The sequence below is a fragment of the Ascidia mentula genome, chromosome 6 (assembly GCF_947561715.1).
Source record: "Ascidia mentula chromosome 6, kaAscMent1.1, whole genome shotgun sequence".
Lineage (NCBI taxonomy): Eukaryota > Metazoa > Chordata > Ascidiacea > Phlebobranchia > Ascidiidae > Ascidia > Ascidia mentula.
The window spans coordinates 11407981-11426509 of record NC_138571.1 but is presented as its reverse complement, the minus strand read 5'-3'; the positions used below and the strand labels follow the sequence as shown (position 1 = coordinate 11426509).

The 18529-nt window shown below is 37.8% G+C and overlaps 3 protein-coding genes across 5 annotated transcripts; 1 reads left to right on the top strand and 2 right to left on the bottom strand.

Moving 5' to 3' along the window:
- The first annotated feature begins 558 nt into the window (after positions 1–558).
- On the top strand, positions 559–3402 carry LOC145906650 (collectrin-like). The gene is made up of 6 exons (XM_082994100.1): positions 559–654; positions 1043–1110; positions 1509–1621; positions 1681–1776; positions 2343–2531; positions 3273–3402. Exons 1-6 carry the CDS (start codon positions 603–605, stop codon positions 3400–3402), a joined length of 648 nt encoding a protein of 215 aa, XP_082850226.1. The 5' UTR covers positions 559–602.
- A 1206-nt stretch (positions 3403–4608) lies between these two features.
- LOC145905871 (retinoid-inducible serine carboxypeptidase-like) lies at positions 4609–8965 on the bottom strand. Of its 3 annotated transcripts, none has more exons than XM_082993180.1 (12): positions 8856–8965; positions 8165–8349; positions 7706–7848; positions 7471–7573; positions 7290–7364; positions 6976–7086; positions 6173–6292; positions 5952–6060; positions 5591–5764; positions 5158–5232; positions 4994–5080; positions 4609–4918 (listed from the first exon to the last, which is right to left on the bottom strand). In XM_082993180.1, exons 2-12 carry the CDS (start codon positions 8321–8323, stop codon positions 4785–4787), a joined length of 1290 nt encoding a protein of 429 aa, XP_082849306.1. In that variant the 5' UTR covers positions 8324–8349; positions 8856–8965; the 3' UTR covers positions 4609–4784. The 3 variants fall into 3 exon arrangements, with proteins under 3 accessions (XP_082849306.1, XP_082849307.1, XP_082849305.1); XM_082993181.1 differs by having other exon boundaries at positions 8810–8897; XM_082993179.1 differs by lacking the exon at positions 8856–8965 and adding an exon at positions 8501–8574.
- A 1040-nt stretch (positions 8966–10005) lies between these two features.
- LOC145906835 (neuronal-specific septin-3-like) lies at positions 10006–18471 on the bottom strand. The gene is made up of 8 exons (XM_082994309.1): positions 18241–18471; positions 16276–16404; positions 15905–15986; positions 15500–15637; positions 14763–14880; positions 12305–12403; positions 11824–11972; positions 10006–11327 (listed from the first exon to the last, which is right to left on the bottom strand). The coding sequence occupies exons 1-8, from the start codon at positions 18341–18343 to the stop codon at positions 11027–11029; spliced, it is 1119 nt and encodes a 372-aa protein (XP_082850435.1). The 5' UTR covers positions 18344–18471; the 3' UTR covers positions 10006–11026.
- Between the last annotated feature and the right edge of the window lie 58 nt (positions 18472–18529).

Genomic DNA, 18529 nt, shown 5'->3' with positions numbered 1-18529 from the left:
CAACAAACGACATATAAACATAAATTTAGTTAGACTTTATTTATATATGAGGCCTGTGTTGTTGAGTTTTCCATAATCTTTTGGTCAGTAAAGAGATTTTTTTCTTGGGATTGGATGGAACTATAAAAAGATATTTTATTACCACCGAACAAACACTAGTAAAACATTAACTACGTATTCTGACGTTATAACTGCCCCAACTCTTCTACACGAGTCATGCGCTGTCGAAGCAAATATTTAACTTTCTTTTGGAGCACTAAAATTTTCCATTGCCTTTGTGCGCCGAAAACACGACTTAGTCTGTAGGAAAAGTTTGGGTAACTCATAATTAAATGAAGTATGAACAGTTACAAAAGCAGGATAGCATATGGTCTCTGTACAAGTTAGTTTTGATTGTTGCTTCTTCAATCAGTAAAGCAAAACCTTTTTGACATTACTGCAGTTACAATGACAACAACAAAACGTGATATGTAGACGTGATATTATAGGATTGTTATATGTCTCAAAACCATAAATTTGTTCAGCAGTTAAACCATTATTTTTCTGTTATTTTCTTTAGTTAAATGCATTTATTTTACCTTTATTGAAACAAAACCGACGAAATGGATTTTAAACTTTGTTTTGGGGTGATGATGGTACTTACAGTTTCTTCAGGTAATTAACCGTGAAATATACAAGCAAGCTCTTTGTGCAAAATCGCTGCTGCTACTTTTGTTTTAAATCAAGACCTATCATACAAAACCACACATTGTACGTAGTAATGTTAGAAATAAAGTACATTTATTGTATGATCTCTCAGAAAGGTCCATTACATTTTTCCTATATTCCCATAAAAAAATCACCAAAAACCATAAAATAATCTACTTGGAACCAAAGGTATTTTGTTCATTTTGTACTAGCACAGGGTTGGCATGGTAAAACTAGCACAGGGTTGGCATGGTAACGAGTTATTCATTGTGCTTGCAATGTTATAAAAACATATTTATTCTAACCGTATTCTTTTATTATTCGTTCAAATTAACGTGAGATGATTTTTTTCCAGTCTTGGCGCTGGTATGCACGGAACCAGAACAATTGAAAGTGACGGTGAAAATTCCCGACCCAACTGCGGTAAAAAAAAAATATTTAGGCTATCATCACAGTATTGAGCTTGGATGGTTTCCATGGAAATTTAATTTAATTGGCAAATTTGATTTCAAAAAGTGTAGTACCAGGTTTAAAAATTTTACGAAAGTTCTCTTGAAGTAAAATAATCTGCTACGAGTAAAGGAAAATTTTACGATACTCAAAAATCTAAAAAATTCCACAGAAACAAATATTAAAACAGTGATATTACAGTAGAACTTCCAGCTGCTAAACAAAATGGCAAAACGGGTTAGATCGTATGCAGTAACTTAGGATTTTTTTCCATAGCGGTTTCGAAAAACAATTCGTTTTATGTATATAAGCTGTGTATCGTAATTATTTAAAAAAAAAATTAGTTACATTATAGCCAATTTTTCCTTTAGTTCGACGAAATCGAGCAGTACTTTTTCCAAGGAACTTTAGCGTATGCGATTAGAAGGTGCTGTAATGACTCCAATTGTGTTTCCAACTGCACTGGACAAAATATCAGTCCTGAGTAAGTATAATGCATTACAAGCGTAAACTGTATTGTAATAAGTCTTTGTTTGGTTTCAGTACAGTGAATGTCCACCTCACTAACAAGACTAAAAGGTTTGCGATGTGTGTGACGGTTGATAATGTTAGTTTGAGTCTCATGGAAGATTCGATAAGGTATGTTAGTATCTTTTTGATGGCCAAATTCAACTCTGTGAAAAAAGTCATCAATAAACGTTCGAGAAACTTTCGACTATGGGATTTGGGACGCATGCATAGAAACTATTTCTCTGTTTATTGTAAAAACTTAAATAAATTGAAAACTAAATTTTTACTTGTAAATATCTATCAACAAAAAGGTTACGAAAAATCCACAACTACATATGTTCTGTTCAGTTCTAAACTATATTGCATTTAGGTCGCAGGTTTTGATAAAAGATATAACTTAACAATTTTATATGATGATACACACGACAATGTGGCATTTGTCATGTGAAAGAAAAAATATGACGATGATTTAACAAACCAACACCAAATATTCCTAATATCAATTTCATATGAAGCCTACATAACCTTCACATTTCAACAAAATCAAAATTTCTTTCCCAAAAACGTCCTATATTATTCAAATGTTTGCTTTACTTCCATCACAACTTAGCTCTTAAAACAAATCAAATCACATTACAAATAGTAAGTCACAAAAAAGTGTTTAACTATATTCATCCATTTTTATTTGATTAAAGGTATTCAAGAGACAGATTCAATGGCGCTCTTGAGTTAAACGACGACACACTCGTTATATCTGGAGTTCCTCCCACCTTAAAAGCAGAAACTGTTCCGGACTTTCCCATTTGGTTGATTCCCTTCATCGTAATCACGTGTTTGGTGGTTCTGGCCGCTGCAGCGATCTTGGGTTACACAGTATATCAAACGTAAGTGTAAAATAATAAACAACATTAAAAAAGCCAGAGCTACTATGCTAATCATAGTGGAGCAAACGTTTCGAACACTGCTGTCTTCATCATCAGTGCTGCAAGGTAACTGAGTTGCAACAAGGCGCACACATAATTAGTTCTGACTTTTCTATTTCGTATATAGTTAACTTCAGGTTTTTAACACCTAAAAAAGCCCCATTGTTTAAAATGTGAGTGTAGCATGCATAACAGGTCAAATTAGGAAAATTCACGTAGTTTGGTTGGGAGTTTTAAAGCCTATATTTCTTTTAATAATGGGCAGAGTCAGGCTTTTTTAAGGCCGCGCTTTTGGTACTCATGTTAATAGACCGGGTTGGCGAAAAACCCAGTTGGCGTTTACGTTTCGATCGGTTTTGCTTTGGCCAGCACGGTCGGCCACCTTCCGTCACATGCAACCTGTAACAACCCATCACCCCCCAGTGCGGCTGGCTGCGATCCTACGGTAGACGGTAATATTCCGTGAGGAGATTACTTTAAACATGGGCGTCGACTTGATAACCTTTATGGTTTTATCAGTACTCATACAATTTTATTTATTTATTATTTCTACTCATGCCATTTGTCTGAATAGACAGCAATGTTACACAATAAATGCTGTGACCTGTACGTTCAAATCATTCAATCGCGGTCAATTTTGTTTTGATAAGTTTATTACACCGCTTCTCTTTGAAGTATATAAACTCACTCCCATCTGTACAGTAAGAAAGAGTCCTCCAAAATGAACTATGCCGACGACGTGGACGAAGATGCAGATGCGGAAAGTTTGAGAGGAAATGGCACCAACGCATACGTCAACCATGCTAGCATGCCTGATGCGACTGCTTTGTAGAGATTCACAACTGACAGCTGGAACGATTATTCTGCTCAAAGAAGCCTGATAAATAACATTCAAAAAATATAGAAAGTAACTTCATTTGTTTTGCTGTTGGAATGATATTAAGTTGCTTCTTGCTGTCCTTTAAATTTTTAACAATTGAAAAGTTTAACTGATCACGTCTAAATGCTCTGTCGTGTAGTTCTGCACTTTTCTGCTTTCTGTCGTATTTTGCTGTTTCTTTGGGTTACATCTAAGGTTGTGCAGTTGTTAGGGATCTGTTTTTTTACGTTGTAGATAAAATTGCAAAGGCAACACTTGTTGTGTTGAAACAAACAAAACATATTCTAAGCGAGCATTTGAAGTAATTTATAAAATCACTCGTTCTTTTCACAATCCGTTTATTTGAATGCACAATTGCTTGTAGAATACAACAATTTGAAGAGTTTTTTCGGTAAATTAAATATAATATGTCAGGTGGCATTTAGGCAATGTAACTCTTCGGTAGCACTGATTTAAATAATGCAGCCAATATTAGTTAGCAACCGACGAATTCCCTCGCGTAACACGATATTCTTTATTAAGTGCAACAGTTCAAAGGTCATGCACTTTATTTTGGAAATAAAATTTTTCCAAAGATTCCAGGTGGTTTTATTATAAACTCCTGTTGGCGCCAGGCATATTGCAATCTAAAATATACTGCCTTTCTGGCATTAAAATAACGTGTTGTATTGTTACGACGTTTCGTCTGCCATTCAGCGAGACTTCATCAGGCATTGACACCGAAATTTCAACGTAAACCACACTAAAACACTCAGAGGACTTTATTATTTTCTTACTGTAAGTGTAACGTAAACTGACCAATCACACAATTATGCTTGCATCATTGATTTATGCCACTATCAATTATTCCTATTTCAATCCATATAATTTAGGCGCTGTGTCATGAAAAGGATAGATGAGTTGTAAGGCAGCCAACGGCAGTCCTCAGGTACTCTTTAACCCCAACGTGTAGACTTACTCTATCATTTGGGTCCGTTATTTTATTTCCTTGGTGAGTTTGTAACACACTGCAATTTTTCCGGTATCTCTGTTAAGGCACCTACTGGTTTCGTCGCGAATGTGTCATACCCGAAAGTGAATTCGGGTTGTACAACAAGGACAGCCTTTCTTGCCAGCAAAACAAATAACTTTTTGAGAAATCAGTTTATTGCACTGGATTGTAAAAGCACTGCAATTGACAAAAACAATAACACTTTGACAAAATGTTTTGTAAAGTTGAATGAATATAAAATGAATCGCTTGATGAAAGACCTGGATTCAAAACTGGGCGTGATGAACGTAGGTGGCACAAAAAATTTCACAAATTATTTTTAATTTCAAGCGTCGTTTTACGCTTATCTGGTGATAACGTCATGGAGCATATGCAAGGTAAACTCCCCAGCATCAGCCGGGACCATATGACCAGCCTTAAGCACCCACCAGAATTCGAAATTGTCAAGTTTCTTTGAAAAACCTCCAGTATCTTGTCCTGAGAGTTTGGGATTTAAATTTTTAAGCATCACAGTCAACAAAGTGTTGCAATTGGTTGTTTAAAAACACGCACCTTTGTAGGCGTATTCAGGGGTCCAGTCCATGCCCATAAAGTTACTCAACTGCTGCCAGTTCATTTTCTTAACCCATTGTTCCTGTCCTAGTGAAGCAAATGCCCAAAACAGAAGTTAATATTTTTATCTGAACTTTGTGGCAATTATGGGGAATATTTTTTACCTGGAGTGTCAACGATGAGATCAAGTTGGCCATTGTACACCACAACTTTCATTCCAGTGTTAATAAGTGAATCGACTGATAAATATAAAAAAAAACATTAAAAGGAGGCAAAATTAGCCAATATTGATCAGTGAGCTGCAGACAAAGCACACTGTTTGGACATGGTCTTCAGCCAGCAAGAATGTTCTTAGTCACCTGCTGAATGAGACCTTGGTCATTAAAAAGGGCCTTTTTTGTGTACCATACGTTAATTGCATATTGCACAATCGTGTATAACACAAACATAAATTTGATACACCCCAAAAATATTTTAAAGTCTGCCTGCATGTCTAATTAAAAACTTCTATCCAAATACTAAAAAAAATAAACCAGAAACTTTTGCAACCATAAGTAAAAATACAATTTTCCAAAGAAACAATAAAAACATACATACCAGTGTCAATAACAGGCTTCATAAAGTCCCCTGCTTGGAAGTTGAACACATCATTGGATTGACCTCCCCATGTTACAGATTCTGGGATTCCAAGGTAAGTTTTGACTTCACCATTCATCAATAAATCGAGTGGGTCCGCTTGATAATTGTTCACGTTGAGCTTGAATCCCTCTCCTAAAGTTACATAGAGATTTACAAAACAGTTGAGGAGAAATTAAACAAAAAAGGCAAGCTAAACATTTGAAAATTCTGCAGACACTGCCTTTTTCAATGTAAAGATTGCTTAGGTGAATAGGAATTTAATCATTTTAACACAGAGACTAAGAAAAAGATTTGCTGATTGACGCTTAATGTAGCATACTCAGTTCCTCCGAAACATATTGCGAAATGTTCCTGCTCAATAAAGATGTTGTTGCATGATGTGGGAACAAAATGTTGTAGAAGTCAACATTGTCCGAGTGATTAATGATCTAAAAACAAGACAATATGTTGACACAAGATATGATTTGAATAGGATTTTGCACCAAACTCCACTGACAACCAGTGGTTTGGTCATTAAAACCACCCATTTTTTCCACTTACCACAACTTCAGTAAGACTCCACAAATTGGTGGCTCGAACCCAATCACCGTTGTTGACGGCATTTTGTGTCGCTGCTGCTGCTTGGTCGACGGCTGCAAGACCTGCATCATCCAACAAACCCTAAAAGGAATTTAAAATTTGCATTGGGACAAATACATACATTTAAGGTACATTCCCATGTAGCTAGCACTGAGCATAAACCCTTAACCATCAATGGCTGGATGCTGGGTAAAACACAAAATGCACTTTGCCACTAAAGCAATTTTTAATGGGAGCTGACTTGGCACAGTGTCCTTCAGAATGCACCATGTCATGGTTCTAAAAAAGTGAAAATCATAACAACCACAACAAAATTGTGTGCTTTGCACTTTTAAGGTTGTGTTGGTTTAATCAATCACGCCTATGCACGCACACACTGATGCAATCAGAAACATTACCAGAAATCCACTTGAAAATTGCAGACTTTGAGCCAGTGTTTCAGGGCTGCAAACATTTAGAAAGCCGTAAACTGGCCTTATGTATGCCCACTGATAAGCCAATGCAACTGGAGTATTTATTTTTCACTGGGTTAAATAGCTTCTTATCAATTTATAAGTTTATTGTGAGTGGTTAATTAACCGAAATCATCTGAGGAGGTTCAAAGTGCACCATGGCTGCAAAACAATCGAGCACTGACGCAGACGCAAGGAACAATGGACCACAATGGTGGCATACATCCTGTTATAAAAACCTCACTAGACACTGATAAAATTTACTTTGTGAAACATGTGTTTACAGATATATTTACAATATAGTTCACTTACAGTCTGGTAAAGGTATTGCCCCCAGGTGTTAACTGAGTCCATTGGTGCAATCCAAGCGTCACCAAGTCCAACTCCCTGCAAGTTCACATCCATTGTTCCAGCTTCAATTTCCTTGAAAAAAGTTTTTTTAGGTTGAAAAGAAGAGTTCGCCAGTGTGTTACTTAACTGATTTTATTTCTGTTTATATATTTTATGGCATGTTGATTCAGGTATATTTAAAAGATTAAAGATTATAAGTGCTTCATCTTTAAATGTAGGAACAGAAAACAAAGGGATTTTGGAAATAGTAATTAAAACTTCTGAAAAATATTAACCTGGCTAATTGCCAAAGCACTTGCTGCAGCCATTTTTCCGCCGTAGGATTCGCACATGATGTAAAGAGGATTTGTCTGCAAAGAAAAAAGTTCCAAACCATTATAGCTGATCACAAGTTTACAATTCTCAGCCAAGTAAATTGCCTGTGAGTTACTTAAAAAATGATCAAAGGTAACTTACTGTCAATTCAGGGTGTTTTCCATAAAATCCTTTCAACAAGGCAACCATGTCTGCAGCTATTTCATCAATGTTTGTTGTGTAGGCATTCGAATTGGTCACATAACTGCAACAAACATCAGCAAAAATTTTCCATTTTTTAAGAAATAGTAATTGTCATGTTACATTTAAAAAAAAATTATCACAAATTTTATACAACCCATAAAACTTAATTCTAGAATCTTTAACCAACACATACCTGTAGCCACTGCCGACAGGATTGTCAATGAACAAAACATGACCAAGACCAGTCCAAGAAGTTTCGCGTCGATTAAGGTTCAAATCAAGTGGTCCAAGCTCCTCAAAGTTGCCGTAACCAGTTCCAGATGCTCCTGGTCCACCCTTTTATGCCATAAAAACGCATTAGATTGTGATTGGTATCTTAGAATTTGTTTGTAGTTTTAGGGAAGAACAATTATTCCTTTTCTGTGACACAACAATCTTCTTAACTGACTTATGATCAATACATTATAACACACAAGGCGCATGTGTAATACTATTTTTTTAACCTGGTATTACATTAACCAAAACAATTACTTGCACACTTCAAAAGCTTTTTTGAAAACAAACATATTTTTTCACATGGGATGGGAGTTTAAAGTTACAAACAGAAATGTTTCATCTTGAATAACCTTAATGTGTTTTTACTATGCATTACCTGAAGCCAGATAATTACTGGAATTGGGTCAAGGGGAGCGAGAAAAGTTGGTTGGTAGGTTGGATCCTGGAAGAACAGCCACCAGAACATGTGGGCATCTTGGCGAACAGTTACGTACCCCCAATCGCTCTTCACTGAATCCAGGCTGCGTTGGTTCATGTTAAGTGGACCTCCATGGCAGAAACCTAAAAATGAAGCATACACAATATGAACATATTTACTTTCATGCTTCACACAATTTAGCCAGTGAACTATTTATTGGCAACCCAAATGCCTGCAAAAAATAAACTTACAATTTTTTCCATAATGCATTTTTTCTCTTAAAAAAGAACTCACCAATGATGGCAACCAACAAAATAACTATTTTCATTCTGTCCGATGTTATTACTAAACCTATTAAACAACTAAAATAAAACTAAAAAAAATTTTTAACTAAGAGACTGGCATCCAATCATTTATCAGATATGTTTGAATAAGCACAAGTCCAAACTACATTTTAATCAGTCCTTCTTCAAACCACTGCTACCTCTTAAATGAACTACAACGTGTCTGGTAGCAAGTTTATAAAGTTCTTATGCAAGCAAGACGAGAAAAAATGGTGGTTAGCATGGCAAAAGTATGAAATGCTCTGCTCAGTTGACTCACAATGCAATTGCCAAAATACGCTTTGACAACAAAAAACGTTTCGCACCTCATCGACTTTCAGTTTCGTGCACGTTCCCTGTTTCCACTTGCTTCCTTTCTTTTTCTTTTTCATGACGTTCTTCCGGCTGTTTCAAGATGTCCTATTGTGCAGGAGGATCAAACGAGAGAAAAGAAAAAAGATTTCACGCCTCAATGAACAACAGTTTTTCTCGAAAAGGTGATAAAAGAGAATTACGGTTTGCAACCCGAGTTTCATCAAATCAGAGCGACAAACTTTAACTTTAATTTTGTACTACAAACGCTCTTACCATTTCCCCGACGTAGGTAGAGGATTTGAGAAACAATGGATTATATAGAATTGGATTAGAGGCTATGTATAAAATACGTTATAATGCAGGTAGTTTATATTACATTTATTTTGAAATCCAATCGACGCCGGTACAAACGGATAATGTTGCTATATATACAAATACATGCTGCCCAGATACGAATTTTTTGACGGTGATAACCTCTTCGGTATGGTACTTTTTATGAAAACCTCCGCTCAGCTTGTACCAGCGTATCTTTCTCATAACACGTCGCACACAAAGCCTTCCTTTAGATCAGGGGTTCTTAACCTGGGGTCCATGAACCCCCAAGGGGTCCGAGAAGATGCATTAAGGGGTCCATGAAACGAAATACAATTATTCCGAAAATCCGCGTATTTTCCTCTGTCCATAAGGTTTCACTGTCCACGAATTTTAATTTTTCGACATTTGCGATGTGTTTCTTGCAAAGGGGTCCATGGCTTTTCAAAGAATGTTTTAGGGGTTCGTGATCCAAAAAAGGTTAAGAAACACTGCTTTAGATCCTGATGTAACAATTTTTTCGTCATCACTTTTAAGCATGAGTGCAATACTATTTAACTCACCCGAGTTGTTATCAATACGTAGATAAGCACCGTTTACGAGAAGTTTCATGATCTCTCTCATGATATCTCCATTTCTTGTGGAGTCACAGAGACCTGTGGCATTCTTTTCCTTAATATAAATGTTTGTAATGCAGATTTTGGATGTCACTACAGCAAAACTGCTTGCACTAATATAATGAACTTGCTTGAGTAACTGCGCTGCTTGTTGATAACGACAGTATAGAACACCGCTTGTCACGAACCTGACGAAAAAATCTAACGTGTACTCACACGGGTAGACTTTGCGTTCGAGTAATTTAATTTGTTTTAAACAGAAATGAAGAGATGCATGACGCGACTGCATTGTAGCACGAAAAACAAGGGGGCTATGTTATAGGAACGCCCATATATCTTGATTACGTTGCAAAAATAAACAATAACACAAAAGCCAATGACAGGGCTAGTTTTTTGAGGAATACTTTCTGTGTTATGATGCTGATAAGTTTGCAGGTAGGAAGTTTGGCTTTGATGTCCCGTGTGCATTTAAAACAGATTATGTATATTTAAAATTTGTGAGGAATTGAGGGCCGGCAAACACTTTGGAAAAATGGCCACACATCGCTACAAATGCTTTTTAGGTGTTAGTGCTATAACATGTCCACATGCAGGTATGATAGAATGATGCATTTGTTAAATTACGCGTCTTCTAATGCCACAAAAATCGTATATCACCAGGCGTGTCAAAAGTGGTTGTGGTATTCTCGGTGAATCGTAGCTGTACACGTTTTAATATTCGGATAAAGATCAAGTCTTATGGCGGATATTTAAAACAAATTTAATTACAATTTGCGGTAGTGCACAATTTGTTCATTCGTTTTCAGGCGAATTGCAATAAAAACAAAACAATATAAACCAGACGAAAAGGTAATAAAGGCGTTTTACACAAGATACATTGTAGAGATGATATTGCGCTCTATTACTTTGAATATTTCGAGTACAACTGGAATGAGTAATGAAAGACGAAGTTCTGGTAAAATTTTCAACGGGAAACATGGAAACACTTTTTAAGGCCACGCGAAGAGTGACAATGTCTCAAGGAAAGAAAACATTATTCAATTTATTGGAAACGTTTGGGACAGCAGGTTTATTGCCAGTGTCAATCGTCGTAACAGCTCGAATTTGTATCGATCGCTACTGAAAACCACGTTAAACAGAAACCCGACCGCCACAAAAAGGGGTCGGATGACGTCATAAGCGTGTATGCGTCGCCGTTGAACTCGTAATAATTCGGTTCATGAAGTTCGCAAAATCGACCTGATGTTCTGCTCTCAAATCTGGCTCTCAGAAAGGGCGGGTTGAATCTCCTTGGTCACGTGATTGGAGTCGTTTGACGTCACCTTCGTCTTTGGGGACGGCTTGTTTGGTGTCGCGGCCTTGTGTTCCGTGGAACCGTTGTTGGAAACGTGCTTGTTAGTGTTATTCGGCGTCTTGACAATGGCGTCATTGGGTGAAGGCGGGGCAGAACCAACAGAATCAAGTGGCAACTTCTTGAGGGTTTCCAGCCGCTTGTGGCGGTAGAGCTCATAGTGAACTTGCGCAGTGACTTCTTTAAGGTCTTGAAGGTGGGTCCTGTAGACATGCATGGTTTTGAGTGAAAAGTAACACGGAAGGTTAAAGTAAGCAGAATTATACTTTAAACTGAAAAATTAGAACGTTTGAAATTGGTTAAACTAATCGCTATACTTTCTTTACATTTGCCACATTGACTGTGTTCTACGTCACAAGTAGACAAAAGGACGCACATGATTAGATATAAATATCGAAAACAGGAGGCAACAATAGAATTGAGGAAAGATTGCGCTTAGCCTTTGTATTGGAACAACATTTTGTCAATTTTCCATTACTGGGAATAACGTATTTTGTCTAAAATGTTTTCATAAAAACATACACCTATAGTTTTTTTTCGTACCTGTAACGGAATTTTGATTTTATGTTTTTATCGCAACACAAAAATCGAACATAACAATCAAACTGCTGCCGTTGGTTGCAATTCCAAAAACTTTCATACCAAAGACTTGTGCACTTGGGGTGGGTTCGAACCCTTGACCCTCGGTTTCCTGCTTACCTTATAATCATGTTCCTGAGGTGGTTGAATTCGCAGTGAGCCTCATTTTCCACCTCCACGATTCCCCATCGCGTTTTGCGACCGAGTGCATTTTTTCCACCCACTTGGTGAACGTCTGTGGATCCAACAACAGCAAACGGGATTCGTTGCTGGAAATAGAACGTGAGTGAAGGTTTAGTACAAGTTGCTTACATTATTCAATGACGTTATACACAACAGTAACATACAAAACTCTTGTGAGTTAGTTTGTAAGAAATATTCTGGAGCTATCAACATTTCATATTTTCTTCCCGAAATCGACCCTTATTCCAACGCCACTTGTTGTGCGTGACGCAGGTGGAACATTTCACATTTAAAAATTACAGTATAACAAAACCTCGTGTCAAAACGCAATTTTATTTTTAGAAAAACATGTTTCGCTAAACAGCTTCATCAGTTATGATATAATACTGTTCTCACATGATACGCAATATTCGCTCACCTTGATTTTATGATTATTTTCAACTTCTTCCTCGTCGTTGTCGGCGTTCTCGACGTCCGGATAAACTCGAATATTATTTTCTTCCAAATCCTTTTGAATCTGAAATAACAACAGATTTAGTAAAACAGCTGGTAAACCTTATCACACAAAAGACACAAATCACGTGAATGCACAACAGCTGCTATCGCTACACTTTGAAATGAAACACACTTGACAAGACGACCTAAAAATGCCTTTACCCTTAAACCAATGGAAAGTGATTCCGAGCAATGACAAACTGGCCATGCAACCTAAGTCCATTAATGGAACGTTGACATGTAACGTAAAATAACGTTACATAGCCCACCAGTAGGTGGAGCCCGTAATCAGTTTTTGACCTCTGACCCAAACTGCGGTCACGTCGGTCAAGCGCCCCACCCACAGCATTCTCAGAAGAAAACCTGATCAGGATTGCTGGCCAGGATATCCTGAATTCGAATCCCGGTGAGGTCAAAAAAACCTTGCAACGTACGTCAAAGCGCTCGAACCATTCATCAGACAGAAACCTCCTCGGGATTCGAATCCCAGTGCGTCAAAAAAGTGACAACCAAAATAATGGCAAGTGATCAAAGACAAACAAAACGGCAAACACTTTATGAGGAAAATATGTATGTTTGAAATATATTTGACATCAAACAATATTATGTATTTGCCGCGCTGCAAAGACAATGCTCCCATATAAGTCTTCAGGCTTAAACCGCTTTTCCAACATTGTGTATGTTTACCAACCAAAGTGCCTAAAGGAAGTATGGAAACTATGTGCAACATTATTAAAGCTTTGTCAATTCCACATGAGCACATACTCTTAACAACACGACCAGGAAACTGATTCATTGCGCTTCCAGCTAAACAGTCGGTTATCTGCGAAGCTTTCCATTGAAAGGAAGCTGTATTATTTTGCGTAGGCCCCCTGTGTCCAATTAAACGAATGTATGAAGTCTACAATACATGCGAATTTGTGTTTTTGGCATTTGCGTGAAAATTGCAGCCGTTTCCAAAGAAACTTATAAACCACTGGAACTAAGCAGAATTTATGTCAACCCAGCAGTGGTAAAACGTCGCTGCGAGAGGCAAAATTTTTATACCTTCATCTGATTTGTCGGTGGTTTCCAGTTAAGACTGCAATCTCACCTTTACCATGGAACTCACATAAACGTATATTGTTGTCCGGCAAAATACAATACTATGCACTCATAAGAGGGATAACACCCAATTTCATTCACTCTGTAAAACCAGGTTTCGTGTTACTGTCGGTAGTTCGATCCAGAAATCTTTCAAGTAAATCTTGCCGGCTCACGCCACGGCTTTAAGGGGTTTTCATTTATCCCTCGTAAGCCGGTAACGTCCAGTTGGTCTGGCGTTACCTTTGGGTAAAGATACGACATGTATAAGACCAAGAAGAAAGAACACGCAATTTGACGCGTGCATTGCCTTTGATAGTAATGTTGCACCGTTTCTACGCCATTTCGGTGCAGAAATGATATCGGAACAATAATTGAAGACACAGTATTCTGATATTACTAAATGTTATCAATAACATACACATTGAAGTGTTTTGGAGTAATTCATATTAGCCACATACTACATAAGACCAATGCTGTGTTGTGTATGCAGCCTTCCACTTGAAATTTGCAAGTAATTTACAACACTACATGGGAGCTAGGCGGAATTACGTTCCCAAGGCAGTTTAAGATTACCACATTATTTTAAAAGTATATTCTTTATCATAAACCACAACAAATTGGCAACCAAACCAGGCATCACACTGTTTACCCACAATCTTGAATCAACACGCCAAAAACATCAATCACGTGTTCTTTAAGTTGAACCGACATGTGTGCCAAGTCTTGTGATGAGGAAGTTGCGTAAAGTCGTGCTATGATGGCAGCGGTCGAACCTAGCTGGGCAACAATCTTGCATAAGGTGCGGTGCCGTGATTTCCTGTATACGGGGATGGGCGTTTTGTTTGCTAGTGGTGTATTCAAGCTTATGCGAACGAAACGCGTGTTGCGGACTTCCGGGATACCCATGGTACTACAGCAATAGCTTTAGTTTTTTTGCAAATAAGTCCCCCAAAGTCACAAACTACAGAAAACATTGATTTGGATTGCATAGATGCTTGTGTTTATTTATGCACATGTCTAGTTTGGTATTTTTGCTTTGCAATTGATTCGTTAGTACATTAACCCATGAAAATTAAATATCTTCAACAATTGCACTTTATAGAGCAAATCAGTGTGCGTTCTCTATAGTGCAACGCATTGCACAATGTATACTAATAGACATGAAATTTAAAAGCTTCAATATAAAATAAAATAAAGTAAAATACGACACACCAAGACCTTCAAGTCCGATTCAAAAGCCAGTAAAGCTATATGGTGCATCGGAAACACCAATTGAGTGCTTAACCTAAGCGTACCCTCTGTTTGAACGCCTCTCTCTCTTCAATGGTGAGTGAGTCAGCCTTTGCTATGACAGGAATGACGTTGACAACTTGAACGAGACGTTTCATCACTTCGATGTCAACTGGACGTAACCTAGTGACGAAAATAACAACAAGTTGCGTTTAATGTGCAAAGAAATCCTTGCATTGCCAAATGGAAGTAGACTATACTGTAGCGAAAACAGCTACCACTGCAAACATTTTAAATGCGGAACGCATTTGTTGGCTTGAAATACAGGAAATCACGCCAATGAAAATCTAAATTAAGGTGGTTTATATTTATATATGTTGAAAGGAATGAAAATAGCTTTCAATGTGAGATGTGATGTACCGAGGAAGACAGACCTCCGCTATACTTAACACATACATGCAAAACGCCGGGTCTTCTAGTTGTTGGGCCGTTAAAGCGTCATATTGCAGCAAAGGGTATTGGGGTACTGTATTGCCGTAATTGGTACAAGCGGTCAGGGCTCGCATTAGCCATGGTCGCCCTTATATAGTAGCCTACATGTGACGTCACGATTACTGGGGCGTTACAGCCAGTGAAGCATTACGCTACAGGTTTAGGTATTATTCGAATCCTTTCTATAATTAACTAGTCTTAATATGTACTTAAAGACAAATGACACTGATTGTATATTAGCTTTTGCACAAGAACCAAAGGCGTGGGATTTTAAGCGCTATAAAAAATTGCGTTGAAATGGACTACTTACGAATGTCCAGATGGTGGAATGAAGTATATGCAACAGTGCACTCTGGTGTCGGGGATACGTTTTCTTCTTTTGATTGAGATTTCTTCGTTCAGATATTTTTCGTATTGGTCGTTGATGTGGCGCATGATAGGTTGCCAGCTGAAAAATAACACGAACATGCATCAAGGACTTGAGTGTACTAAATCAGGCAACATTGCCAAATCTCGGCGTCTGGGTGTCCAGTAAAACGCTTTTCATCACTGCCATACGCCAGTGGTAAAGAAAATTGCAAAAATACATGTTTTTGTTACATACAGTAGAGCTTGCTTACGGCTAAGAAAAACGTACGTTTTGTTCCAATGTATTGCAATTACTAAAAGTTGTTTACCGCAAGATCGTACCACTTTATTACTTCAAAAACTTTACCATTTAGAGTTGTCAACGTGATCACCGAATCCAGGAGTGTCAGTGATGGTTAACTGCAGTCGAATACCTTTTTCTTCAATAACTGCGTTAAAAAAGCAACATTTTTCTTGATGCAAGATTTTGGGGGCAAAAAGTCAAGCATTACAAACGCGAAAACCACGCTGTTTAACTCTTTGAAACACTGGATGTAAGTACAAAGGCCGGAACACTTTAGTCAAGCCACATGGAAAAAGTGGAACTATTTTATCCACACATTTTTATGGTGATTACTCATAAAGTTTCATCTACAGATGAAAGACTGAGGCGTTACGCATTAACGATCACGCACATCCGCATTAGGAGTCACGTGACTGCGTTACAAAACCACCCACCGTGGCTGATTGATTTGATTTCAATGGTTTTGGGCGTTTTGTATTCTTCTTCCGGTTGGCAAGTGCGTCTGCTAACTTTAGCTTTGAAAAGAGTGTTTACCAATGTCGACTTTCCGAGACCAGCTCCACCTACGCAAGAAATAAAAAATTGTATTTAAAAACTCGGCACTGTCTTTCTTGAACGCTTGTTTATGCCGATTTATGCCCTGAAGTCAATTAGTCGAAAAAATATTAAGAAATTTAACTTTTTTGACAGATATATGACGAAAACACGTATTCCAGTTTTTCTCAAATGTCGGCTGAAGTCAGACTTACTTCAGACCATTGCAAACATGTCTGAAGCCGCCAATCAAGCAGCTCATGCTCGTGTGTGGCAAATCGTGTAAAATATTTGCAGAGGATTACATGAGCAGCTCGTAGTGTTTTGGACACATCACGCACAAGTTGTGCAACTACTGTACTTCATTTGGAGAATACGACTTTTTTTCATTGGGGAAGATAGCTTTCGCTAACATTTTTTTGTTAATGCAATTTATTTATGTCATGTATCTTATCACTACTTTAACATATTTATACACAAGAGTTTATAGTCACGCTCAGGCGTTTAGATATTCTGTACCTAATGTGTTGTTAGCGTGAGCTCGTGGTAAAGCTGTACTGTATGCGATAAAGGTTAATATTGTTTGGTTCAAAAGTTTTTTAGTCATTTGCAGCCGATACGTGGTAATATAGGTCGTTGTGCCTCCGAATATGTAAACAGTTCGGTCAAAAACCACTGAACCGGATTATGGAGGGCGTTCAAAGGTTAAACACAAACGCAAACAGAGACTTCAGCGGCTCAAGGGTCGGAAATTCATCTGACAACGTGTTTCCTTTGACGTTAATACAAACATTACTGTTGAAAAACAGGAACGATGCCGACATTAAAATGACATATTTTTATTATGAGAAACTAATTTTAGTGGTAGCGGGCAATAAATATCCAGATAAGTGTTGAAGCTGACAATAGAGGGTATTGAATAGCACGCTATAATCTCAAGCAATACTTTTTTTGTCACGTCCCACCTAACATGGTACCCAAACACATTGAATAAGAACACAAGACTGTTTCTAAGGTCCCAAAACCACAATGAACCGTTTTAACTCTGGATGAAATAACCAACACTGCGTACGTACTCCGTCAAACGTGGAGGCCACACGAAAAACCGAACAGGCTTTGAACAATTCTCGTCAGCCATCGCTGTCAAGTTTGTTGACACATAGGCGATGGACCGTATTAGAAGGCCTTAGACGTGCGAAATTGGGCCCTATCGCTACCAGACGAGGGAGAAAAAAACTGGGTGGACAAGTTGATTTTGACATTGGAAACGCTTGTTTGAGCGTTATAGTCATTGCCCCGTGGGAACAAATAAAACTGAAAATGTGACGTAAGCACTCATACAAAACCGCGGAAAGGTCGATGGGTTGAAATGCCAGCGGCTGTTCACATTCGCCTTTTTGTTGAACTTTTAAGTGAGAAGTTTATGGGGCACCCGTCTTAATTTTTTGAGGTTTCAACGTGAATTAGTATTTAGATTTTAAGAATATGGTATTGAAAACATGTGTTTAAGGACAAGAAGTTACAACAAAACCCACTCGATTTAACAAAAGTTTTGAATTCAGGTCTTAATTACAAAAACCTACGCCTAAGAATTTATGAGCAACCAAAGCGAAGCACTCCCAACTTTTCGGTGTAAGTGGACACTGCAGTTAGACTAAACGCAAAACAAATAGGGTTTGTTTGCCAAAACCAACCACTCCGGCAACCCATGTTGTTCAGCATCCGCGTCAGTCCCTTTTTACACGAACATGTTTACTTCGCTATTCTAGAGGCAACGTGAAGCCCTACAAGTGTTTGAAGCTCACGTTTTGTAAACATTTCTGGACAAACCGACTGATTGTTTCAAACACTTACAGACTACTTACCTACTACCATTACGTTGAATTCGAATCCCTGCCTCAGGGCCTTTTTCCTTATTTGTTCCGTTAAAGTGTCGATTCCGACGTATCCTTCTAAGTGCGTCTTCATATCTGGTCAGGGGGCTGCTTGCAAATTTAAGAAATGCAAATCCAATTGATTCAAACCACAGCAGCAGATGTTTTTGAAAAAGGAAAGCTTGTATGCTACAATGTGTGTAATACAGCTATGACATGCATTTACCTGTAGAAAAAATTGGCTCAATTTGTTACTTAGCCACAAAATACTACACTTGCA